The 26,410-nt window shown below is 46.1% G+C and overlaps 1 protein-coding gene across 2 annotated transcripts in view; it reads right to left on the minus strand.

The window, feature by feature from the left end:
* Positions 1-491: 491 nt before the first annotated feature.
* The window catches only part of MID2 (midline 2), a 234,751-nt gene continuing 208,832 nt past the window's right edge, over positions 492-26,410 (minus strand). For both annotated transcript variants that reach the window (XM_029067940.2, XM_029067941.2), the window contains 5 exons: positions 17,069-17,196; positions 16,458-16,601; positions 9,120-9,281; positions 5,251-5,458; positions 492-1,140 (listed from right to left, as the gene is read on the minus strand). In XM_029067940.2, the coding sequence (XP_028923773.1) occupies positions 738-1,140; positions 5,251-5,458; positions 9,120-9,281; positions 16,458-16,601; positions 17,069-17,196 (1,045 nt within the window). In that variant the 3' untranslated portion in view covers positions 492-737. The remainder of the gene's footprint in view (positions 1,141-5,250; positions 5,459-9,119; positions 9,282-16,457; positions 16,602-17,068; positions 17,197-26,410) is intronic.

The raw sequence follows: 26,410 nt of genomic DNA on the forward strand, positions 1-26,410 counted from the left end.
ATAAGTTTCCTTTTCAAATGAGACAATATAAAATTCATTCCATTTCCCCCCCTTATAAATAATCTATACTGTGCTTTGTAAAGACTCACTGGCATCTGATACTGCGTTTTGTTTAAGAGTTGATATTATTTATAATTCCACTGAGTCAAGGATTCAAATCCTTCCATGACTGGGGACAGGAAAGAGTCCTTCTCAGACCCCTGACTCACCAGCCCTGTGTGGAATCTCTTTCAACAATCTCTTCCTAGAATTTCCACTGCCCTCCTCCCTTTTCCCATCATTCTTATACCTCAGCTAGTGGGGAACCAGTTGATACTCCATTCCACATTTTGAACCAATAAAAGCAGACCTGAACCCAAATTCTCTTCTCCTCTGGCTTGAGAGAAAACCCACGTAACCCAGATTACAATTTGTTCAGAGAAACTCAAGCTCCTAACCGAAAGTTTATCCCAAGCATCTTTTGCACCCCAATTCAACCTATGATGTAGTTATTTGTGTTGCTTTCAAAGGATTTTATTTAGTTCATTCTCTTTCTTAAAAATTAGCTGAAGTTTGTTTAAGAAGGGAGCAGTTTAGAGGTTCAGAGGAAAGAAATCACACAGCGGAATACGTTCGGCTACAGGAATCGCTTCCCGGTTTAGCCATGCAGAAGTCCCAGAAAGATTGCAGCCTCACTAGCCAATGCCAGACTTCTCTCGACTCTGTCCCCGGAGTGTCACCAACGAGATGTGCTCTCCTTAGTGGCAGGCTTTCATCCCTGATACGTAAGGGGACTCCTGCGGCCTGCAGTTGCACTCCTGCTGCTCTGGATAGTCTATGAAATCTGGGGCAGGCAAGCCTGACAGGATCATCAAGGATTTGTTCCAGATCGTAAACGTGGGACACACAGGGAGGATGAAGGAAATGTCGAAAGTGTGAAGGTGGAGAGAATTTGCCGGGTCATAAAATGACAACGTGTTGTTGTCGTAATCCAGGAGGACCCCGAGACGCTTCATCTGAGGGTGAACGTCTACTAGCATCTCTTTGTTGTTGTGTCTCACCACAAAGTTATTATTGCAACGGGAGAAGACCCACGACGAGGCGTTCTTGCCGATCCATTCGTTCTTCGGGGCAGACTTGTAGGCAACACCAACTGCATACCTGAGGGACAGAGCAAGGAGAGGGGTGTGAGTGCGAGCACCATCATCAGCACCACCCTGGTCATGGCTCAAGTAGGGAAAAGGGGTAAGAATGGAAAAAGGCGGTGAAAGGACAACAGTAAGATCACGTCAGAGTGGCTTGGGATGACCCTCCACGAACTAGATCCCTCGTGATGTCATATGGCTGCCATTTTGTGGAAATCTGCTCAATTCAGCCTGGATTAGAGAGCTTTTCTGGGGAACCCTGAACCTCCCAATTGCTCCAGGGCTTTGGTGTCCCCCTCCTCTGGTGAGAGGAGCTGCAATACATGAAGGCTCGACATTAGAAATTTTTTAAAAAATGATATTCAGCTATCTGGTGCCAAATCAGAACCGGGTTGGGGATGGGACAACTGAAAAATGGAATGTTGGGTATAAAACCAGATGATGGGCCAGTTCCCCTTGCAATGGGCTCTAGGACCAGTTGGAGACCACGCCTAGAGCCAAACCCTCACTGGGTGCCCATTAGAGTTCAACTTCATGAAAGTTTGCTCCCAGGTTTTCCCGGCTTTCAAAATGAAAAGTTGGCACCGCTGCAAACTAGTTCATAAAACTGGAGAGTTGCGGAGAGGGCTGCAGTGTGACCCAGGATGGGGAGACATCTGAAATATCCAGATAAAGAGGATGCAATCTATTAAGGCGTAATTATCCAGATACTTTACTAGAGTAAATCCAGCTCGGTTTCCATAGGAAACATGGAGAACAACATTAAGACAATTTTTAAAAGGTTTGCTAATATCAATAATAATAATCCCAATAATGGTATTTGTTAAGCATTTACTATGTGTCAAGAAATGTTCTAAGCACTGCAACAGATTCAAGTCCATCAGTCCATCCTGCCCCACATAGGTCTCACAGTCTAGGCAGGAAGGAGTAGAATTTAATGCCCATTTTTGCAAATGAGGAAACTGAGGCACAGAAAAGTTAGTGAGTTGCCCAAGGTCACACACCAGGCAAATGGTGGATCTGGATTAGAACCCAGGTCCTCTGACTCCCAGGCCCCTGATCTTTCCACACTGCTTCTCTAGTTTTGTCCACAAATCTAAGATTTAGCAGAAAAATAAAGAAGTCTTTACTTCACTTTGCCTAACGTAGGCTCAGAATCCCTTAGCAAACTATCCTACAGAACAGATTTCGCACATAAAGGACTATACGGACAGACTCTATGCTTGAGGCAATGTGGTCTTCATTAGACTTCATGCCCAGAAAGGTCCTGAAAGTGGGAATGGGGAGATGATAAAGTAATTCCCAGTTTTACTAAAAAGCTCTGCTGATAGCCTAGAATAAAAAACAATTGAATTTGGAAGCAAAGTATTAAGGTTCTCACTCTTATGTTATTTCAGATGTAAATGCATAGGCCTGGTGCATTTTATCTCTTCCCAAGGCATAAGGTTGGGGAAAATAACCACTTTTGAATTCTAATCAATTTCCTTTAGGGCTTTCAGCTTGTTACACTATAAAAGGCTTTCTTTTATTCAGTCCCTGAGGCTCTGTACTGGAGAGATTAAAAAAAAACCAATAGTTCTGTAATATCTGGAGATGAAAACTCCTGTTCACTGTATTGTCAGCCTTTTGCCAATTAAAGAATAGCACAGCCTTTAAAATAACGCCCTCACCAATCTGGCGTAAGAATATTTTAGAGAGAATTATATTTGGATTTCCCTCCCCTCCAGATTGGCAATCTTTTAATGCTCAAAAACTGGCAGAAATTATTATTAATAATAATAATAATGATAAAAGTATTTGTTAAGCGCTTACTATGCATGCTCTTGCCACTAGGCCATGCCGCTTCACTACTAATAATAGCTGAGGTATTTGTTAAGAGCTTACTATGTGCCAGGCACTGTACTAAGCGCTGGGGTGGATACAAGGTAATTGGATTGGACACAGTTCCTGTCCCACACGGGGCTTACAGTCTCAATCCCCATTTTAAAGATGAGGTAACTGAGGCACGTGAAGTGACTCGCCCGATGTCACACAACAGACAAGTGGTGGAGCCTGGATTAAAACCCATGACCTCTGCCTCCCAGGCCTGTGCTTTATCCACTGTGCCATGCTGCTTCTATTAATAATAACAATAATAGTTAAAGTAATCATAATATTTATTGACCACTTAGTATGTTCCAAGCACTTTACTAGGCACCGGAGTAGATACAAGATCAGTGGTTCAGACACGGTCCCCGTCCCACATAAGGCTTATGGTCTAAATAGGAGGAAGAACGGGTCCCGGATACTCATTTACAGATGAGGAAACTGAAGGACAGAGACCTAAAGTGACTTGCTCGAGGTCACACCCCTGGCAAGTGGCAGAGCCAGGATTAGAAACAAGGTTCTCTGACTCCAGAATCTGGCTGGCTCACTAGCAAATTTTCTTGATGTTTCATGTCTCCAAAGTGGGTGGTCTGTATGAGCCAAATGTTTGTGAACTGCACTGTATTATTGCACTTGAAAACTTATTCCTGCCACTAATAATAGAGGTATTTGCTGAGCACTTACCATGTGCCAGGCACTGTACTAAGCGATGGGGTGGATACAAGGAAATCAGGTTGGACACAGTCCCTGCTATATGGGGCTCACAGTCTTAATCCCCATTTTACAGATGAGGGAACTAAGGCATGGAGAAGGGAAGTGACTTTCCCAAGGCCACACAGCAGACAAGTGGAGGAGCCTGGATCAGAACCCATGACCAGCTGACTCCCAGCCCTGTGCTCCATCCACTAAGTTATGCCGCTTCTCCCCAAGTAAGCGCTCCCCAAGTAAGCAATTGAATGGACGAATGAATCAACGTATAGAAAGACCCCAGGAGATCCCATGAGCTGTGTGACCTTGGGAGGTCAGCTCACTTGTCTAGGCTTCCTTGTCCTCATTTATTAAATGGGGATTAGCGAACCATTCCCTGAGCCTCTGAGTCCCGTGATTGTAATGTCTCTACCCAGCACGAAGCACAATGCTTGACACAGAGTAAATGCTGAACACATATCACGCTTATTATCTGCCAACTAAAATGAGAGGAGGCGGGCACTGGAGAAAAATCAGGGTGTCAGAGATTCCGAGAGATCCACGGAGTTAACACCAGGTTGGGCTTCTATCTGGACACACCCCTAGTGGTATTATAATCAACCAATTGAATTTTTTGAGCGTTTATGGGGTGCTAAGCACTGTACAAAGCACTTGGGAGAGTACAATAGAAGAATATAGTAAGAGGTGGTAGATACGTTCCTCGCCCACAGCGAGTTTACAGTCTAGAGGGGGAGACGGTCATATAAATTATGAGCATGTACATACGTGCTGTAAGGCAGACTTAGCTGTTGCTAATAACCCCGCCCCCCAACCTATAATAGTAATAATAATAATAACGGTATTTAATTAATGTTGGTATTTGTTAAGCGCTTACTATGTGCAGAGCACTGTTCTAAGCGCTGGGGGAGATATAGAGTCATCAGGTCGTCCCACGTGAGGCTCACAGTTAATCCCCATTTTACAGATGAGGTAACTGAGGCACAGAGAAGTGAAGTGACTTGCCCACAGTCACAGAGCTGACGAGTGGCAGAACCGGGGGTCGAACCCATGACCTCTGACTCCAAAGCCCAAGCTCTTTCCACTGAGCCACGCTGCTTCTCACATGGGTAAATATTAGGTAATCCAGTTTGGATCCAGTCCCTGTCCCACAAGGGACTCACAGTCTTATTCCCCATTTTATTAATGATAATAGTGATAATAATAATTATTATTATAATGATACTTGTTAAGTGCTTTGTGTCAAGCACTGTTCTAAGCACTGGGAAAGATATGAGATAATTCAGTAGGATCCAGTCCCTGTCCCACATGGGGCGCACAGTTTTAATCCCCATTTTACAGTTGAGGAAACTGAGGCACAGAGAAGCAAAGTGACCTGCTCAAGGCCACAAGACAGACAAACAGATGAGGTAATTGAGGCACAGAGAAGTCAAGCGACTTGCAGTGCGGGACACTCTTCTAAGGCAGGCCCGGGTCCCCGGGGCCAAGACACCAGGAGGCCAGCTCCCCGACCCGGCCCCCAGGGAGGATTATCTCTATCAATCTCTCCACTCACCACGTGGAAGAGCCCACGACGACCTCCCAGTAGTGGCATCCGCTGTCGATGAAGACGTTCCCCGCTGCCCCGTAGCACCCGGTGCCGCTGAACCTCTCCGGCGTGTGACTCTTCTTCAGGGAACTCTCGTCCTTCTCCATCTGCAACCCATCGTTGGAGATCTTCAGCTTCTTGTGAGTCAGCTTGGGGTCGAGCTTAAAGGGCTGGCCTGCCAAAAACATGGAAAAAAAATCCCCCCCCAGTTCAGACATCCCAATGTCCAATGTTGCTAGGCGATAGAGATTGGGTGCTCGGGTTTGTAACCCCGGTGGCTCTGTTTCAGACAGCCACAGAGAGGCACCAGGCCGGGGTGTGTGTTGCTCAAACAAGGGAGTGGGACAGAAGTTTTAGTTTGCAAAATAATTCTGGAAACAAATTCCAGTGAGGTAGTGTGGCCTCATGGTTAAAGCTCAGGCCTGGGAGTCAAGAGGACCTGTGTCTAATGCCAGCTCTGCCACTCATCTGTTGTGGGACCTTGGGCAAGTCACTTCGCTTCTTGGGGCATCAGTTGCCTCATCTGTAAAACGGGGGCTAAGAATTTGACCCTATGAGGGACACGGACCGTGTCCAACCTGATTACCTTGTATCTACCCCAGCACTTACAACAGTGCCTGGCACATAGTTAGCGCTAAACAAATACCATTTAAAAAACAACAACGTAATTCCCCTTGTTGGAAGGAAACGAAGAGAATGAACTAAAGAAAAGATGTCTTGGAAATAATTTGGGAATCTGTTCAACGCTTATTATGTGCCAGGCACCGTACTAAGTGGTGGGGTAGAAACGATGCAATCAGATCGGACTCAATCCCGGCCCCACAAGGGGCTCCCAGTCTTCGAGGGAGAGAGAACAGGTATTTAATCCCCACTTTACAGATGAGGTAACACACACTGAGGAGTTGTGACTTGCCAAAGGTCACGCGGTCTTCGAGGGCCGCCAGTTCAGCTGAAGATCCAAGGGGAATTTGCTGGTTCAGCTGAAAACAGACTACTTCGGCCAATTCTTAGAAGCAAGAAAGAGAAGTGTTTTAGGATGTTTGAGAATATCCCGGGGAGAGAACTCCTTTACCAGACCAAAGGCCGGGGGAACTAAAATATCTTTTGGCAAAAGAAATCGATTCCCACAGACCGTGAGACACTGCAGGGAGAAAATGTGGCTGACCCAACCATCCCCGGGTAGAATTTAATTCACAAAATAAATTGTCTTCATAAACAGTGGCCTGAAAATTCCAGAAACAGCAAAGGGACCCCAGAGTGTTCTACAAACCACAGCGAGACCAAGCGCCTGTAACCGTCGATCCACTAGACTGAAAACTTCTTGTAGGCAGGGATGATGTCTACCAACTCTATTGCACTGTACTCTCCCAAGGGCTTACTACAGTGCTCTGAGTACAGTGAGTGCTCAATATATACCTCTGTGTCAGAGCACTGTGCTAAGTGCTCGGGAGAGTACAACAGAGCAGGTAGATATGCTCTCTGCCCTCAAGGAGCTCATCTAAATGCTCGCCAACCATCCCTCGGGATGTGGAAACATTTTTACCATACCTTTTTTTTTATGGCATTTGTTAAGCGCTTACTATGTGCCAGGCACTGTACTAAGTGCACGACTCCTGCTTGCTTTGCTAATGCTCTGTTTCTCTGAACTGGAAATACCAGCCTAGAAAAGGTTCTTTGTTCCTAAAATCACGACTCCTTCAAGAGGCCTTTCCAGATTAAGCCCTTTATTTTGCTTATCTGCCTTCCCCGCTGAGTCAATTATGCCTTTGGCTAGGTACCCCTAAAGCACTATGATACTCCCCTCAGCCCCACAGTAGTTACGTAAAGATTCTTCCACTCTATTTCCCTACCTGTAATTTATTTTAGTATCTGTCTCCCTCTGTACTGTAAGCTCTTTGCGGGCAGGGATTGGGTCCACCAACTCCACTGAATTGTACTTTCCCAAGCAACTAATATATAATATTAGTAATAATAATAATTGTATTTGTTAAGCGCTTTCTATCTGCCAGGCACTGAACTAAGCACTGTGAGGGGAACACAAGCAAACTGAGTCGGACACAGTCCCTGTCCCACATGGGGCTCACAGTCATAATCCCCATTTTACACAGGAGGTAACTGAGGCACAGAGAAGTGAAATGACTTGCCCAAGGACCCACAGCCGATAAGTGGCAGAGCCAGGTTTACTATGCACATAGTAAGTGCTCAATTAATACCACTCATTGATTGACTGATCAATTGATCTTAAGGTCTCATCTCCTCCAAGAAGCCTTCCCTGATTAAGCCCTCTTTCCCCCAGCTCCCTCTTACTTCTGGATCACCTATGCTCTTGAATCTGTGACCTTTGGGCATTTGGTATTCACCCTACAGCACTCATGTACATATCTATAAATTAGATATTGTCAATTATTCAATCAATGAATTGTATTTATTGAGCACTTACTATGAGCAGAGCACTGTACTAAGCACTTGGAAGAGTACAACACAACAACATATACATTCTTTGCTCTAGAGGGAATTTACAGTCTATTTATATTAATGTCTTTCTCCCCTTCTAGACTGTAAGCTCATTATGGGCAAGGAACATGTCTACCAACTCTGTTGTATCACACTCTGTTGCACCCAATTGCTTTGAGAAGCAACATGGCATAGTGAATAGCACACTGGTCTGGGAGTCAGAAGATCATGGATTCTAATCCCTTCTCTAACACTTATCTGCTTTGTGACCTTGGGCTAGTCACTTCACTTCTCCGTGCCTCCTTACCTCATCTGTAAAACGGGGATTGAGACTATGAGCCCCACGTGGGACAGGGTCCGTGTCCAACCCGATCTGCTTGCATCCACCCCAGTGCTTAGTACAGTGCCTGGCACACAGTTAAGTGCTCAACAGACACCACACAGTAAGTGCTCAATAAATACCACTGACTGACTGATTGATCTTCTGGGCCACAAGCACTGCTAGAAGGCCCCAACTACTTTAGGCTTCCAAGCACCCGGTCCAGCGGCCAGCCATTCCCTTTTCTGTGTGCTTCCCCTGTTAAGAGTGTAGGCTCCTGTAGGCAGGGAACATGGCACAGTTATTCTGCACTTCCCAAGTGCCTTGCTTTGCACCAAGTGGGTGTCTACAAATGCTCCTTCTGATAAAGAAAATTCAAGTGCCACCAGGAGGGTAGGGGAAGGGAGTGGATGGGTTTTGTCCTTTCCTCCTCTGGGATGTCCACCTTTCTTAGCTCAAAACGGAGCGAGGGGTTCAATGATGCACTGGAGAGAGGCCCTGTCCATCCCTACTGATCCCATCCAGGTTTGAGAAGGATTTTCTCATTGCCGTTGAGGACTCGGTGACCTTACTGAAGGCACATCTCCAAGACGCCTTCCCAGACTAAGCCCTCCTTTCCTCTTCTCCCACACGCCCTCCTGCGTCATCCTGACTTGCTCCCTTTATTCCCCTCTTCCAGCCCCACAACACTTATGTCCATATCTGTCATTTATTTATTTCTATTGATGTCTGTCTCCCCTTCTAGACTGTACACTCATTAGGGGCGGGGAATGTGTTTGTTTATCCTTATATTGTGCTCTCCCAAGACCTTAGTACAGTACTCTGAACTGAAACGGAAAATGAAACCTGCTCCAAATACAAAAACAGAGAAGCAGTCGGCTGAAGAATTGTGTTCATTTTTCCTTCCTTCCCAGTCAGGTTTCAATCCACAGAATGACCAAGAAATTGTAAGTGCCCAATAAACGCAATTGTTTGAATGAGTGAATGTCCAGTCACCCACCTGCCACTTCCACCTCTTCCCCCCGCCAACACCATCCCCTCCCCCCAGCCTTCTAGGACATACTGTTGGTTTTCAGGCGGGCAGGCTCGCTGTTCCTGCTGCCAGCTTGGTTTATGGCCTTGACTAGGAAGATGTAGCGGGTCCCGCTCTGCAGTCCGTGCACCGTGTAATGGTTCTGCTTGATGTTGGGAACGATCATCCAACTGTCCATAGAGCTGTATAGGCCTGCAGCGTGGAGAGACACAATGCATCAGAGAGGAACGGGATAACTAAGAAGCAGCAGTGGAGCGAGAGGAGAGACACGAGCGCATCACCGGCTGGGGAGGTGGATTAGTCAGGGGAATGTTTCTTAAGTGCTCGCTACGTGCCAAGCACTGGGAAAGAAAGCCCATCCACCTCCGCATCAGACAAAAACTCCTCACCATTGGCTTCAAAGCACTCCACACCTCACTACTCTTCTACCATAACCCAGCCGCACAGTTCAGTCCTCTAACGCTAACCTTCTCACCGTGCCTCGATCTTGTCTATCTCGCTGCCGAGACCTTGCCCACATCCCGCCTCTGGCCTGGAACGCCCCCCCCTCCTCAAATCCCACAGACAATTTCTGTCCCTCGGGCAAAGCCTTGTTGAAGGCACATCTCTTCCAAGAGATCTTGACTAAGCCCTCTTTTCCTTTTCTCCCTCTCCCTTCTGCATCATTCTGACTTGCTCCCTTTATTCATCCCCCCTCGCAGCCCCACGGCACATATGTACTGTAATCTGTGATTTATTTATTTATATTAATATCTGTCTCCCCCTCTAGACCGTCAGATCGTTGTGGGCAGGGACTGTGTCTGTTTATTGTTAAATTGAACTCGCCTAAACACTTAGTACAGTGCTCTGCACAGAGTAAGTGCTCAATGAATATTATTGAATGAATGCTTGAATGAAATCCATGGATGAGACATGGACATGGCCCCCGGTCTCCAAGGGACAAATCTAAGGACCAAGGGGAGGGTGGTGGTGACAGACCCGTAAAGGAAGGTGGACAGAAATACCAAAGTTGATGCTAAACACGAAAGGAGCAGCAGGATTTTGAGCTCAGCACAGCTCAGACCGACATCAAAGGTGATGTGTTTCTCATCCTGAGCAAACTTGATTCTAGCCTTGGGCTTGGGATGGAGAGATGTGTTGTTGGGGGAACACAGGAGAGAAGAGTTTCTCCCGGTCCTTTCAGATAAAGGCTTCAAGACTGATTGCCCCCTCTTCCCCCTCAAGCCCCCATAATCCAAAGGAGGAAGAGCCGGTCATTTCCTCCTTCCCTGCACCCATTTCCTCCCCACTGACTCCTGAGGAAATTCTGTCACTTCTTTCCTGAGCTTCACGGAAAATGAAACATGCTCCAAATACAAAAACAGAGAAGCAGACTGCTGAAAAATTGTGTTCATTTTCCCTTTCTTCCCAGTCAGGTTTCAATCCACAGAATGGCCAAGAAAAGGGAGGAAGGAAGAGAAGATGAGACAGAGGCAGACAGAGGATGAGGAGAGAGACAGAGAGAGAGTCAATCAGTGTATTTATTGAGCGCTCACTGTGTGCAGAGCACCATACTAAGCGCTAGGAAGAGTACAATATAACAGACACATTCCCTGCCCACAACGAGCATACAGTCCAGGGGGGTAGGAACGCGAATCTAAAAAGATAAAATTATGGATATGTACAAAAGTGCTGTGGAGCTGGGATGGGGGATGAATAAAGAGTCAAGTCAAGGCGATGCAAAAGGGAGTGGAAGAAAAGGAAAAGAGGGCTCAATCACGGAAGGCCTCTCGGAGGAAGTGGGCCTTCAGTAAAGGCTTTGGATGGGGAGAGGGTCTTATTGAAGAGAGAGCACACGAGAGGTGGGGAGAGGGAGATGGGGAAGAGAAAGAAAGAAATGCAGAGATGGGTGAGAGAGAGAGAATGAAACTCATGAATAAAATTCTTCCACTTCCGGGATTTCAGAAAGATTAAAAAACAAAACAAAACAAAACAACCCCAGGATGTAATGTGAAATCCAAGCTAAACAAAGCAAAGGGTATTGTGGGCTGCCTTGAGTGGAACGCTTCAGTGTTGATTTGCACTGGATGCTGACCCTGCTGTCATTAGAGCTGCCTTGGAGGGCTGTTAATGAGTTCCAGGTGTGGGAGCTGTGCCATTAAAGCCAAGACCGAGAGAGAGAGAGACAGAGAGCGCATGCAAGAGCGAGCGAGCATGCGGTCCTCGTGCACCTGCCCCATCGACACCCGTGTGCCCGGCTCGCTGGTTTGGACACGCTGGCAGGATTGATCCCATTTTAGTATTTCTTTTAATGGTATGTGTTAAGCACTCACTCTGTACCAGACACTGTAGTCAGTCAATCATATTTATTAAGTGCTTACTGTGTGCAGAACACTGTACTAAGCACTTAGGAGGATGCAACGTAATTAACAGAAACATCCCCTGCCCAAAACAAACTTGGAGTCTAGAGACGAGCTTATAAGCACTGGGGTAGATATAAGCTAAGCAGTATGGACACCAATCCCTGTCCTACATAGGGCTCACAATCTTAAACCCCATTTTACAGGTGAGGGAACTGAGGCAAACAAAAGTTAAGTGACTTGCCCAAAGTCACAGAGCTGACAAGTGGCAGAGCTGGTTTTAGAACCAATGACCTCTGACTCTCAAGCCCGGGCTCTTTCCACTGAGCTACGCTGCTTCCCCCATAAATGTTGGTATTTGTTAAGTGCTTACTATGTGCCAAGCACTGTTCTAAGTGCTGGGATAGATACAAGGCAATCAGGTTGTCTCATGTAGGGCTCACGGTCTTCATCCTCATTTTACAGATGAGGTCAATGAGGCACAGAGAAGTTAAGTGACTTGCCAAGGTCACACAGCTGACTAGTGGCGGAGCTGGGATCAGAACCCACGACCTCTGACTCCCAAGCCCGGGTTCTTTCCACTGAGCCCCGCTGCTTCTCCTTATCTAATCATGCTTTTGCTTGATCAGAAGGGCCACAGTCCATCAGTCAATCAGTGGTATTTATTGAGTGTGTACTCTGGGCAGAGCACTGTACCAAGCACTATGGAGAGTATAACATAGTTAGTAGGCATGATCCCTGACCTCCAGGGCCCAAAAATCTAGCTGAGGGAGGGATCAATCGATCAATGACATTTACTGAGCGCTTACTGGGTGCAGAACACCCTAGTTAGTGCTTGGAAGAGTACAGTGCAACAGAGTTAATAGACACGTTCCCTGCCCACCATGAGCTGACAGTCTAGAGGGAGGTTCCAGGACCTAAGAGTGGCAGTTTGGGCGGTGGAAGAACCAGGCAGGCAATACTTTAATTTGGGCCTAACCAGCATCATCATCAAGATTTATTGAGCATTCATTCAATAGTATTTATTGAGCGCTTACTATGTGCAGAGCACTATACTAAGCGCTTGGAATGTACAATTTGGCAACAGATAGAGACAATCCCTGCCCAATGACGGGTTCACAGTCTAAAAATGCATGTAGAACCCTGAACTAGGTGGAAGGTGGAAGACAAAGTCCCCACCCTTGAGGAGCTTACAAATTATTTTGTCCAAAAGCTCCCCTTGGGAACGTAGCCCAAGCCCAAGTCCTTGTCCCTTTCCACGTGGAACCCAAGTCTGCCTTTTCTTCTTTATTAAAACGGATTCATACCAAACTAAGAAACATGAAATGGAACTTGCTCATTTTAGAAGTCACCATCAAGGGTACAGATATACCCACTGGGTATAAATTGAAAGACAGAGTTCCACCAAATCTTGGGTAGAAGGTTTATTTTGCTATCAATGTCATTTATTGAGCACTTACTGAGTGCAGAGCACTGTACTAACCTCTTGGGAGATTACAAGACAACAGAGTTGGTAGACTGTGGGCTCGTTGTGTGTCTGTTTTTTGTATTGTACTCACCCAAGTGCTTAGTACAGTGCTTTGCACTCAGTAAGCGCCCAATAAATACGACCGAGTGGACACATAACCTGCCCAAAAGGAACTTACAGTCTTGAGACCGTATTAGTAATGCTATTAGTAATGCTTATTTTATTTCATGAGGTCAACGCAGGAGGACACTGACAAAGTAAAATATAGGGATGGATATTGTCACTTTGAAAAGAATTTCATTAAAAGGAGTGTGGGAGACACACGACGATGCTTAAATCTTTAGCCATGTCATTCCCATATGTTTGTCTCTCTCTCAGAAAAACACCTGCCTGCCTCACACTTTCTTTAACATTCTTTGCATGTTCATTTTGCAGGAAAATGGGAAGATGAGAATTCTTCTGGGCCCGGCTAAGAAATCCCACCATCTCCATACGAAGCATGTGTGCTGTGGTTTTGTGTTTTGTTTTTTTGATATTTCAATCTTCTATCAGTAGTTCTTTTCTTCTAGATTCCCGTTTAAATTGCAAAGAGTGATGCTTCAAATTAAACCAAAATGAATTATGCTTCCATTGTGCCTTTTCCACTTTCCTGCCTTTTACTGCTGGGCGGTGTCTCTCTGTGCAGCTAAATACGTCCAACATTTATCCTCAAAATGACTGCTCCTCTTCCTGGCATCCCTACCTCTCCTGGATATCTTATCTCTTCACTTCTCTCTTTTTAACGGTATTTGTTAAGCACTCACTATGAGCCAGGCACTATACAAAGCACTGGGGTAAATATATGTTAATCGGGTTGGACACAGTCCACGTCCCAAATGGAGTTCGTGTCTTAATCCCCATTTTACAGATGAGGTAAATGAGGCCCAGAGACGTGACGTGACCCACCCAAGGTCACACAGCAGACAAGTGGTGGAGCCAGGAATAGAACTCAGGTCCTTCAGACTCCCAAGCCCATACTCTCTCCACTAGGCCATGCTGCTTCTCATCCTCCATATCACCTCCCTCCTCTTATTCAGATCCCTAAGTTGTTTTTATCACCCAGTGTAAACTCCCAGGCATCCCACTTAAAATGAGGAAGGATTGGCAAGCCAAAACGCACCTCAACAAAAGGAGTCTGGCAAATTGGGCAACCTTAGCCTGAAATGCCCAAAGCTTGTATACTACGCTGCTTCTGATGATGATGACAGTGATGGCAGAATTTATTATACACTTAGTATTAATAATCATTGGCTTAGTATTATTAATCACTACTAGAGGTGAACACCATGCTAAACACTAGGGCAGACGTGCAATAAACATTCATTCATTCAATAGTATTTATTGAGCGCTATGTGCAGAGCACTGTACTAAGCACTTGGAATGTACAATTTGGCAACAGAAAGAGACAATCCCAGAATGGACACAACCTCTGCCCCACCTGGGGCTCACCGTCTAGTACACTGGGGAAACAGGTAGTTCTATCTCCACTTAACTTGTTGAGCAAACTGAGGCACAGAAGTTGACTTGCCCAAGGTCACCCAAGAGGCGAGTGACGGAGGGGGGGCTGGAAGCCAGGACCTCTGATTCTTAGGTCCCTGCTCTTTCCACTAGACCACACTGCTTCTCTGCACAAATCTACACAAGTACGGAAGTCGGAGGGAGTAGGTGGCAAGGAGCCGATTTGTTACCTAAATGGAGGGTGGGAGGAAACCAATGCTTTCTCCCATCTTATCACTGAAGATGGGGACAGACGGAAAGACGGAGAGGGTTTGGTGGCTAAAGGGAGAAGGGCTCACTCTCATGTAGACCTAACGATTTCAGAAATCCTTTTGCAAAGCTGACTTGATGTTTCTTTAATTCCAGGACCATCAAGGAATCCTACTGTAGCACAACAGGATAATTATTTAAAACCGATTCTCTAGATATTTTACTAGCTATTGCTGAGAGGTAAATAAGTCGAATTTCACTTGTGACGTGAAGTTGAAACAACCAGTTTCCTCCGGTTTGTACAATTGCAGGGGAATGTCTGAACTGGTTGTTGTACCCGAGCAATTTAAGAACTCCCTGAATGACCAACTCTGAAGACAGATTGGATCTTTTATTACTTCAAACGCTTCATTGAACTGATGATTATCAGACACTTCCCAAAGCACAAAATAATTCAATTATGGACCTAAAAGGATGGAGTCAAAAAAGCTCTCCTTCAAAGATTTTCTGACTCGTCCTCAATCATCTAGATTACTAACCCCGGATATGAGCTCTTTCTTCATTCACTCCTCAGTTCTAGCTACCCATTTGGTCTTGAATGATAAGGTGTGTGGGGTTTTTTTAAAAAAAAAAAAAAATCACTTTTTTTTGGTAGAAGATCCGGTTTGGGTATGAATGTGCATGAGACAAACATGTTGCTAACTGACCAGGTGAGCAGGGGCAGCGTCCAGCAATCAGTCATTGGTATTTATTAAGTGCTTAATGGTTGCAGGGCACTGTACTAAGTGCTTGGGAGAGTACGATACAACATGGCTCAGTGGAAAGAGCCTGGGCTTCGGAGTCAGAGGTCATGGGTTCGACTCCCGGCTCTGTCACTTGTCAGCTGTGTGACTGTGGGCAAGTCACTTAACTTCTCTGTGCCTCAGTTACCTCATCTGTAAAATGGGGATTAACTGTGAACCTCACGTGGGACGACCTGATCACCTGTATCTCCCCCAGCGCTTAGAACAGTGCTCTGCACATAGTAAGCGCTTAACAAATATCAACATTATTAAGAAAATCCTTGCCCTCGAGGAGGGCAGAGAAGCAGCATGGATAAAGCACAGGATTGAGAGTCAGAAGGGCCTGGATTCTAATCCCAGATCTGCCACTTGTCTGCTGTGTGACCTTGGACAAGTCACTTCACTTCTCTGTGCCCCAGTTACCTCATAGGTAAAATGGGAATAAAGACTGCCGGCTCCATGTCGATCCTGATTAAGCTCCTATCTACCCCAGCACCCCATAGTAAGCGCTTAAATACCATAGGGAAAAAACAGAAGCTCTGAGGTAGGACCAGCCTTTTAGAATCAGGAACCACAGATCCAACCTCTGAGCTTCTCATGGGAACCCTGGAGTCACCGTAGCCACCGGACTGGAGGACGATATTTCAAGCATCTCGGCCACACCGCCGAGGGGAAGGGAAGGATGGGAAAGTGGCCGATGCGAAGACATGATCCCAGTGGAAAAAAAACGAACGCCGAGCCTCGCCTGCAAACCGTCCAAGTAACAAACCGGGGACAAATCTCCCCCGTCGTTCACCGGCAAGAATATCAGATCCATTGATGCACCTAGCGGTCTGGCAAAAACCCATCACGTTTTTCTGTTGTGTTTCACGCCGAGGCGGACGCTTTCTGCGCCCAGGAAATTGGAACCCGACTCGGTCACGCTGAGCACCGAGCAATGGGGAATGTGAGAGCGAGTGACTTGACTGGTCGCAGCTGAGCCCAGGCTCTGTGGTTGCCCGGGAATGCAGCTAGGGGTCAGGGCTTCACTTACTGATGAAGTTAGCCTGGCCGGTGAAGATGGTGTACTGAAGCTCATAGGAGCCGACGCTGAACTCATCCTCGGAGATCCAGTGGACGGTGATGGTGTCGTGAGAAGCCGTACATAGCTCCTCGCGGACGGAAGGCGGGTTGGGGGCTGCAGAGGAAGACCAGGAAAAAAACAAAAAACACACCGACAGGGAATCAGCCTTTTGGATTTGAACATCGGTTGGACCTGAGACTTTTCATCCCATTCACCACCCGAATCGAGCTAGACCTGGCGGACCTTGGGGAATAAGATCACCTCTGATTTCTCATATTCCTCCTCCCATACGCTGACCACCTCTCGGTCATGATGTAGTCTGGACAAGGGTTCTCTCTGAGGCGCTCTAAGGACGAGGCCTCTGAACTGGCACAGCCTCAGAAAAATCCACTTCCTCCACTCGGGTGAACTAAAGCAAAGTCGTCTTAACAGCAGGGTCACCTCACCTGCATCATTTATTGAGTGAGTTCTTCTGTCAGGAGGAGCCTCTTATAAAGTACGTATGGTTATTCTGGTCATTTAGATTGAAGACAACTCAAAAAGCAGAGTTTTGAAGAAAAAATCGATGATATTTCCCATACCTGTTAGGTAATCTAACCCCTCCAGCAGTTTCTTTTCCCTGGAAAAATCTAAAGCAAAGTTTTCAAAGGCGTCATTAAAATTGATATCTGGTATCAGAACTTGAGAGGATGCAGTTGCCATGGCGACCCTGAAAGAGAGAAGAGCGCATCAATATACATCAAAGCACGTTGGCAACTTTCATCCAGCGGTTTGATTTCTGATTCAAAAGGGACACGTGGCCTTGCAGGACAACCCTGCTCAGCCACAGAGAGAGGGAAGCGGTTGCTTAATTCGGACATCTCCCGTAAAATTGGAGCAGCATTTCCCTGGTGGAAATCACGATTATTTTAATTGGCAGGAGCCTCCTCTCTTGGATTCATCTCAGAAATGGCAATCTGCTGGACCGGCATGATACACATCAGAGCGTTGCTTTTTTTTTTTTCCTCCCAAGAAGTGGCAGCTGCTGTAGAGTCGTACCACAGATACCATTGCCGAGTCCAGAGGCAGTCCGACGGGAAATCCCGACCACGAGAATTTCTGCTGTGACTAATTCCGTTCTCAGAGTTCAAACGTCTCAGAAATAAGCCCGTTTATTCTCCAGTTTAGCCACCGTTCTCAGATACGCTGTGTTAGGGGGGATGCGGGAGGTTGTAGCATATGTACATTGGAACGTCGAGAGACTGTCCGGTGCTCCATGCCTAGGATGGGTGGGGATCAAGCTCGAATAGGGGAGGAGACCCCTCCAGAGGTTCATAGTCCCTGGAGGCCGTAGAGCTGTTTGGGAGGAGGAGGGGAGGATCGACAGGACCCTCAGAGGGTCCCCATGAGAACGCGGTGTCCGCTGGACGCTCTGGGCTATATTCTCCGGGATGGGACGTCAGCTGCCACCGCAGCAGACATATGGCAGCTTTCCCATGAGCCTCCGAGACGTTTAGGAAAAAACCTCGGCTGTGGAAACAGCTGGCGCCTGGGCTGAGGGCCGGGTTTGGGGGAAGCGAGGGGTGGGGAGGAGGGAAGCTCTCCCCTTTACAGTTATGGAGAGAACCAAGGGGAGGCAGGAGTAACTATCAGACAAAAACCTTCTCTGCCGCCTCCCTTCTTCCCACCAAGACAGCGGGCTCAGACCCACAGCCGTCATCATCCTTCTTGCCCCAGAAGACAGGTGCTTGTTTATGGCATCGAGGGCCCTTGAGGCAAGTGACTAGATAACACATATCGATCTGAGGAAACCCGGGATAAAACCCGCTCTCAATTATCTGTTCTAATAGGTATTCTTCCTCGCCCATCCCGCGTGCTCCCCAGTAAGGCCTGGGAGTCAGAAGGTCATGGGTTCTAATCCCAGCTCTGCCATTTGTCTGCTGTGTGACCTTAGGCAAGTCACTTTACTTCTCTGAGCCTCAGTTACCTCATCTGTAAAATGGGGATTGAGACTGTGAGCCCCACGTGGGACAGGGACTGGGTCCAACCCGATTTGCTCGGATCTACTCCAGTGCTTAGTACAGTGCCTGGCACATAATGAGTGTTTAACAAATGCCATAATAATTTCTATTGTTAGTAGTATTATTCTGGTCTGGATGCTACTGCTGCTACCCCAACAACCAAGCCCAAATTCAGTTAGCCGCATCGGGCCCACCTTGCTCCCGACCCGCTCTGCTGGACTGATCTCCGAGCTGGGGCTACCAAGTGTCTGTAGTTCTCTTAGGTCCCGGGCTGGTTGCTGCAGCCGAGTCCCAGAACTATTTCATTACTCCGTGGCAGCTGGCGGTCGGGGAGCGGGGCGTGAGGAAGGAGCGAAACAGCCTGGAATGACTGTGTGGAATTCCACAAAAAATGGCTCAGGAGCAGGTGAGTGAGAGGGGAGAGTGGATTCAATCGTTGGTATTTATTGAGCACTTACTATGCGCAGAGCACTGTACGGAGCACTTGGGAGAGTACAATACTACAGAATTAGCAGACACATTACTTGCCCGTAACGGACTTCTGAAGCGAGGAAGGACCTGAATATTCTGATTGGGATTCTCGATAACTGGAAATTCACCGACCATCCCACCCAGCCGCTCACAGCCAAGATAACAACCATAATAATAATAATTGTGGCATTTGTTAAACGCTTACTACGTGTCGAACACTGTACTCTGCCCTGGGGTAGACACAAGATAATCAAGACCCACATGGTGCTCACAGTCTAAGTAGCAGGGAGAACCGGTACTGGATCCTCATTTTGCAGATGAGGGAACTGAGGCACGGAGACATTAAGTGACTTGCCCAGGGTCACACAGCAGTTCAGAGACGGAGCCGGGATCGGAACCCAGGTCCTTCTGACTCTCAGGCCCGTGTTCTTGCCACTATTCCACGCCGCTTCACTAATGTTATCTTCTCTTGGGATCGCTACAGGGTGAGAGTGACATTGCAGCAAAGGAGGAGGTTCGTGATTGGTCACGATGTGCCAAGGACTTTTGCAATGCCGACCTAGTGCACCTGGTTTATTGCTGGCCAAAGTGGCCATCAGGGAATGGAGACTACGGAAAACGGCTTCTCGTTTACCGGGCATGTCTGCATAGTCCTGGTCATTTCATCGGAATGATACTATGTTCCGTGAGACATACGGTCAGGCATCAATCCTATTCTCCCCACACCTGTTCCACGATATTTAGCGCTTCGATAAATGGAGAAAAGCAGGTATCACTCTCCTTTGCCCAGAACGCACACCCACACAACCCCAAAACTCTTCAAAAATCTTAAGGTGACGATTAAAAACAGCCCTTCCGGCTCTTCACCAGTAGGTGCAGCTGAAATTAAAAAGTAATAATAATAATAAAAATAATAATAATAATAATAATGCAGATAGCAATCTGAGCTTTAGGCTGCTTGAAATGGATGTGGAACAGGTAAAGTACAAGAAAATGCTCTAAACCAATCATCCCTCAAAAGACCAAGCTGATTATTTTAAGGTCTCTTATCCTGCTCCGGCCAAGCCCATTCCCACGGGAACAGTGACAGCCGTGGGAAGGAGGGAGGACTCCGTGAGCTTGTGAAGATTTCTGATGAGATTGCCCTTTTCCATTTATTTACTGGCAATGGAGCCTCAGATACTTCAGTGTCACACTGCGGAGTCGAGGGTAGGAAGGGAATTACAATGAAAGAGAGACCCTTTGCTAGCATTCATTTTTCCTGATTTTCACGGGACTCCTGCTTTACTAAAAACAAAGGAAAATATCCAAAGAACCAGTCTGTGCCTCCTTCAACACTATTTTTTTTTTTTTGCTATTTGCTAAGCTCTAGCAGTGTGTCAAGGACTGTTCTTCGCACCGGGGTAGATACAAATCAGTCAGGTTGGATATGGTCCCTGTTCAAAATGGGACTCACAGTCTAAGTAGGAGGGAGAACAGGTGTAAAATCCCCATTTTACAGCTGAGGAAACGGAAGCACAGAGAAGAGAATTAACAAGATCACACAACAAGCAAGTGGAGGAGCAGGGATTAGAAGCCGGGTCCTCTGACTGATTCCTAGTCATGTGCTCTTTCTACTAGGCAAAGCTGCTTCACTTTCCTTCTTGAACTGTGTGTTTCCAACAAGACTGTATTTCTGGACCCAGATTTGTTTGCTTTCTATTGACTCCTGATAGGGAGTAACTAACAATAATAATAATGTTGGTATTTGTTAAGTGCTTACTATGTGCAGAGCACTGTTCTAAGCACTGGGGTAGATACAGAGTAATCAGATTGTCCCACGTGAGGCTCACAGTCTTAATCCCCATTTTACAGATGAGGTAACTGAGGCACAGAGAAGTTAAGTGACTTGCCCACAGTCACACAGCTGACAAATGGCATAGCCGGAATTTGAACTCATGACCTCCGACTCCCAAGCCCGTGCTCTTTCCACTAAGCAACGCTGCTTTCCATGAATCTCTAGACTGTATCCTCGTCTTGGGCAGAGGACATATCTATTAATTCTGTACTCTTCCAAGCACTTAGCACAGCATTCTGCACATAGTAAGTGTTCAAAAAATACCACTGATTGACTGACTGATCTCAAGGAAAATCATTCTCAATTAGTAGACTAGAGTTCTTCCAATATGGCGTCATAATAAATGTAGTACTTGTTAAATGCTTAGTATGTGTTAAGCACTGTACTAAGCACTGGGGTGATACAAGATCATCAGGTCCCACATGGAGCTCACAGTCTAAGGAGGAGGGACAGCAGGTATTAAATCCCTGTTTTGCAGATGAGTGAATTGAGGCCCAGAGAAGTGAAGTGACTTGCCCAAAGTCACAGAGCCACTAAGTGGAGGAGCCAGGATTAGAACCCAGAGAAGCAGCGCAGCTTAGTGGATAAAGCACGGGCCTGGGTGTCAGAAGGAGCTGGGTTCTAATCCCGGCTCTGCCACATACCTGTTGTGTGACCCTGGACATGTCACTTCACTTCTCTGGATCTCAGTTACCTCATCTGTAAAATGGGGATTTACTCTTTCTCCCTCCTCCTTAGACTGTGGGATGGACTGTGCCCTGCCTATCTTGTATCTACCTCAGTGCCTAAAACAGTGCTTGACACATAGTAAGGACTTAAAAAATACCATAAAGAACATAAAAATGAACAATAAATACCATAAAAAATAGATAAATAAAAACCAACTGATTGGTTGATTGAGAGCGCATCAGTAAGAAGACACACATTTCCATAACTCAAGGAGTTTATCATTTGAGACCAACTCAAAAGTTTCTTCAAAAGTAAAGAGAATGCTGAATTATGACCCTAATTTAAGAGATTTAGTAAATGCTGACTTCGTTCCAAACACCTTGCTAAGCGCTGGGAAATATACAAGTTAACCAGATCGAGTACAATCTGAACTGCTGCTTTGCATAACAGCTCTCTGAAGGCAGAGGGTTACACCAGATGGTCGCAAACTTACTTTCCGGATCATTGATTCTGTGATTTCGCCAAGATCCGCCCTTTCCTCTCCACCCAAACGGCTACCTTACTATTACGGGCTCTCGTTATATCCCGGCTAGACTACTGTGTCAGCCTTCTCTCTGACCTCCCTTCCTCCTCTCTCGCCCCGCTCCGGTCTATTCTTCACTCCGCTGCCCGGCTCATCTTCCTGCAGAAACGATCTGGGCATGTCACTCCCCTTCTTAAACAACTCCAGTGGTTGCCTATCGACCTCCGCTCCAAACAAAAACTCCTCACTCTAGGCTTCGAGGCTCTCCATCACCTTGCCCCTTCCTACCTCTCCTCCCTTCTCTCTTTCTAACCGCCCACCCGCACGCTCCGCTCCTCCGCCGCCCACCTCCTCGCCGTCCCTCGGTCTCGGCCTATCCCGCCGTCGACCCTGGGTCACGTCCTCCCGCGGTCCTGGAACGCCCTCCCTCCTCACCTCCGCCAAACTGATTCTCTTTCCCTCTTCAAAACCTTACTTAAAAATCACCTCCTCCAAGAGGCCTTCCCAGACTGAGCTCCTCTTCCCCCTCTATCCCTCTGCCATCCCCCTTTACCTCTCCGCAGCTAAAGCCTCATTTTCCCCTTTTCCCTCTGCTCCTCCACCTCTCCCTTCCCATCCCCACAGCACTGTACTCGTCCACTCAACTGTATATATTTTCGTTACCCTATTTATTTTGTTAATGAATTGTACATCGCCTTGATTCTATTTAGTTGCCATTGTTTTTACGAGATGTTCTTCCCCTTGACGCTGTTTAGTTGCCATTGTTCTTGTCTGTCCGTCTCCCCCGATTAGACTGTAAGCCCGTCAAACGGCAGGGACTGTCTCTATCTGTTGCCGACTTGTTCATCCCAAGCGCTTAGTACAGTGCTCTGCACATAGTAAGCGCTCAATAAATACTATTGAATGAATGATTTGGGGGAAGAGTGAGTGTGTGTATGGAAGCATGAATGCTAGTTTCTTAACTTAGGAATTGGTTCAAATTCCCCTCTATAACTGGTGAATCTCCCAGCAATCAGGGAAAAGAAAGCAAAAAAAGAAATACCTGCTGCTGCACTCAACTGAATGGGGTGTCTCCGGTGGGTCCAAAATCATGGGGGGCTTGCAGAATTCCAGGGGCCAAATTCCAGGAGTGTTGGCAGTCCTCTCTCTCTTTCTGCCTGACCCCTGTCAGGCCTGCTTGACCCTGAGGACTACTTGAATCTTCCCAGAGTAGCATGAAATGAGGAGGGATGGAATTGGACGTAGGAAAAAGCCCAAAATGCTCTCTGCCAATCACAGAAAAGTGCCGGAGACAGGATGCCCAGAAAACTGAAGCAGTGTGGCCTAATGGAAAGAGCAGTTACAGAACCTGGGTTCTAAACCTGCCTCTGTTACTTGTCTGTTGGGTGATTTTGGGTGAGCTGCTTGACTTTTCTATGTCTCAGTTACTTCATCTGTAAAATGGGGATTAAATCCTATTCCCTCCTTTTTAGACTATAAATCCCATGTGGGACAGGAACTGTCCAACCAGACTATCTACCCCAGAGCTTATCACAAAATAAGTGAACAAGTACCTTAAATAAAAACAACAACTGAAGCTACAAAATCCCAACCCTCCAGCATCACGTAGGTGCTAAAATTTGGGCTTGACAATACAGAACTGGGATGCAATAGAATTTTCTCCTGAAAGTGTAGCTGGGAATAATACCCGTTTCCGGCGGGGCATCGCCAGAGTGCTAGACCGTGCCGAGGAGGACTCGGAAGATAGCAAAACTTCATGACTGAGGCCTGGTGGAGCTGGTGAATCTGTCATCTACTCGCCAGGTACCTGCTGGACTACCTGGGCTCCTGTGAATAGGCCCGAAGTCGGGGTCGGGGTCCACGGAGAGGCAAAGCCAGAAACATCTGCTGCTGCCTCTCAGGCGGATCGGGTGAACCAGGTGATGCCAAGTTTTGTAGGTGAGGGAGTTAGGAAAGAGTTTGGAGATAGGACCAATGGCAGGGAACGTATCTACCAACTCTGTCATACTATACGCTCCCAAGCGCTTAATACAGTGCTCTGTACATAGTTAGCGCTCAATAAATACAATTGATAGATTGACTGATTGCCGCTGATTGCCAGGAGTTGTTCTGTGATTTTTTTTATGGCATTTGTTAAGCGCTTACTATGTACCAGGCACTGTACTAAGTGCTGGGGTACATACAAGTTAATCAGGTTGGATGCAGTCCTTGTCCCACATGGAGCTCACGGACTTAATCCCCATTTTACAGATGAGGGAACTGAGGCACAAAGAAGAGACAAGTGGTAGAACCAGAATTAGAACCCAAGTCCTCTGACTCCCAGGCTTGTGCTCTTTCCACTAGGCCACGCTGCTTCCCTGAAGAGCTAGATCTGTGTCCAAAAAGTCACTGTGGAAGTTTGCTGGGATCTAAGCAAGATGCCAAGCATATGGCTGGACCTTTGTAGCATGGTGAAAAAAGCAGTGTTTTGATTGTTTTAAATGGTATTTGATAAAGTGCTTACTATGTGCCAAGCACTCTACTAAGCACTGGGATGGATACAAGCAAATTGAGTTGGATACAGTTCCTGTCCCACATGGGTCTCACAGTCTCAATCCCCATTTTACAGAACTGAGGGAACTGAGGCCCAAAGAAGTTATGTGACTTGCCCAAGGTCACACCGCAGATACGTGGTGGAGCAGGGATTAGAACCCATGACCTTTTGACTCCCAGACCTGTGCTCTAATCATTATGCCATGCTGCTTCTCGTTATCTCTTCGAAACTTAATTTAAGAACCACACCCTGGCCTGGCGTCAACCCAATATAAAACATGAATATCCAGAGAGGTAGTTTTCATGACAACTAAATCATAAATGCAACATAGCCCAAGCCCAAAGATGCAGAAACCTAAAGAACTTGAGCTGGACTAAAAAAAAAAAAAAAAGCAGGTTGTGGGAAAGTTAAGAATTTAGTTAGGAATTGAAAACCTCAGATGCTTTCTACCACTGGACCCGTCGTCCTTCTGATGCAGTTACTGTGGGAAGGGCTGAGTATTTTGGCAGGATACACTAAACATTTCTAAAGATTTTATTTAATCCTTTAGACATAAAAACAGGAATGTACTTTTGTAATGCAAATAAGGCTATTTTTAATGTCGATGCCAAGATTTTGGTCAAATACCACAACCAGTTGAGTTTCTCTCAAAGCAGTGACATGTCATTAGAAACCATTAGTCTGGATTCAAAAATACACTAATTACTAATGAACGATCCACACTATCCTTCATAGATTTAGGCAAAACACATTACCAGTTTTTTGTTTAAAGACTTTCCTTAATAGGGAGTGAGATGTCAAAGCTGGCAAGAGAGCGATGAAACACAGCAAATCTGAATTAGGAGAGAGCAGAGATTTTTTCTTGCCTGATTTCATATTTAAATATCACATAATATATAAATCTGGCAGTTCCATAAAATGAATCACAACCACGTTTATACTAGCCAACAAAAAGCAATAATGTGTCAGGAAGTATAGTGAAACAAAACAGCAGTGTCTACATTGCTTTGGCTTCTTGTTTCTGGGTGAAGAAAATAAGTTTTATTTTAAACTGCAAGCATCAACAGCTTGCTGCATAGAGGGAAAGGAACAGGAGCTGTGTCACTTAATAGTGTACACCTAAAGCCTAATTATCAAAATTTCCAAAGATCAAAAGCAACCTGTCCACAGCCTCAATTGCTAAACTTGGTTAGCGTACATTAAGGGGTCGGATTAGAGTATAGTTCAGACTGAGACTGTAGCTCGTTGTGGTCAGGGAATGGGTCTGTTCCCCGACTAGAAAGAATAGAGAATAAGAATAAGGTAATAGAATACGAGACTAAGAGAGTAATAATAAGAAGAAAATGAGAATAATAATAAGAGAATAATAAATATAATAATGAGAATAAAAGAATAGAGAATAGAAATAAATAGAACAGAGAGTTCTCTTGTACTCTCCCCAGTGCTTAGTACAGTGTTCTGCACCCGTAAGTGCTCAATAAATACAACTGAGTTAGGATTCAAGAGTCCAGGATTAGAACTAAAATTAGGATTTGGGCTCAATTATTGGACTGACAGCTATTGAATGTTTTAGGATTGCCTACCAAAGATAGACCTTAAGGAATCTGCCTTTCAGTGATCTACTCGATGACTAATAATAATAATTGTGGCACTGGTTAGATGCTTACTATGTGTAAGGCACTGTACTAAGCGCTTGGGTGGTTACAAGCCGATTGGGTTGCACACAGTCTTTGTCCCACGTGGGGCTCACAGTCTCAATCCCCATTTTGCAGATGAGGGAACTGAGGCCCAGAGAAGTTACATGACTTCCCCAAGGTCACTCAGTAGAGTTATGGCAGAGCCACTATTGTAATGGCTTTTGGCAGAGACTGAAAATGAAAACCCTGCAAA

Source organism: Ornithorhynchus anatinus, chromosome 6, assembly GCF_004115215.2.
Source record: "Ornithorhynchus anatinus isolate Pmale09 chromosome 6, mOrnAna1.pri.v4, whole genome shotgun sequence".
NCBI lineage: Eukaryota > Metazoa > Chordata > Mammalia > Monotremata > Ornithorhynchidae > Ornithorhynchus > Ornithorhynchus anatinus.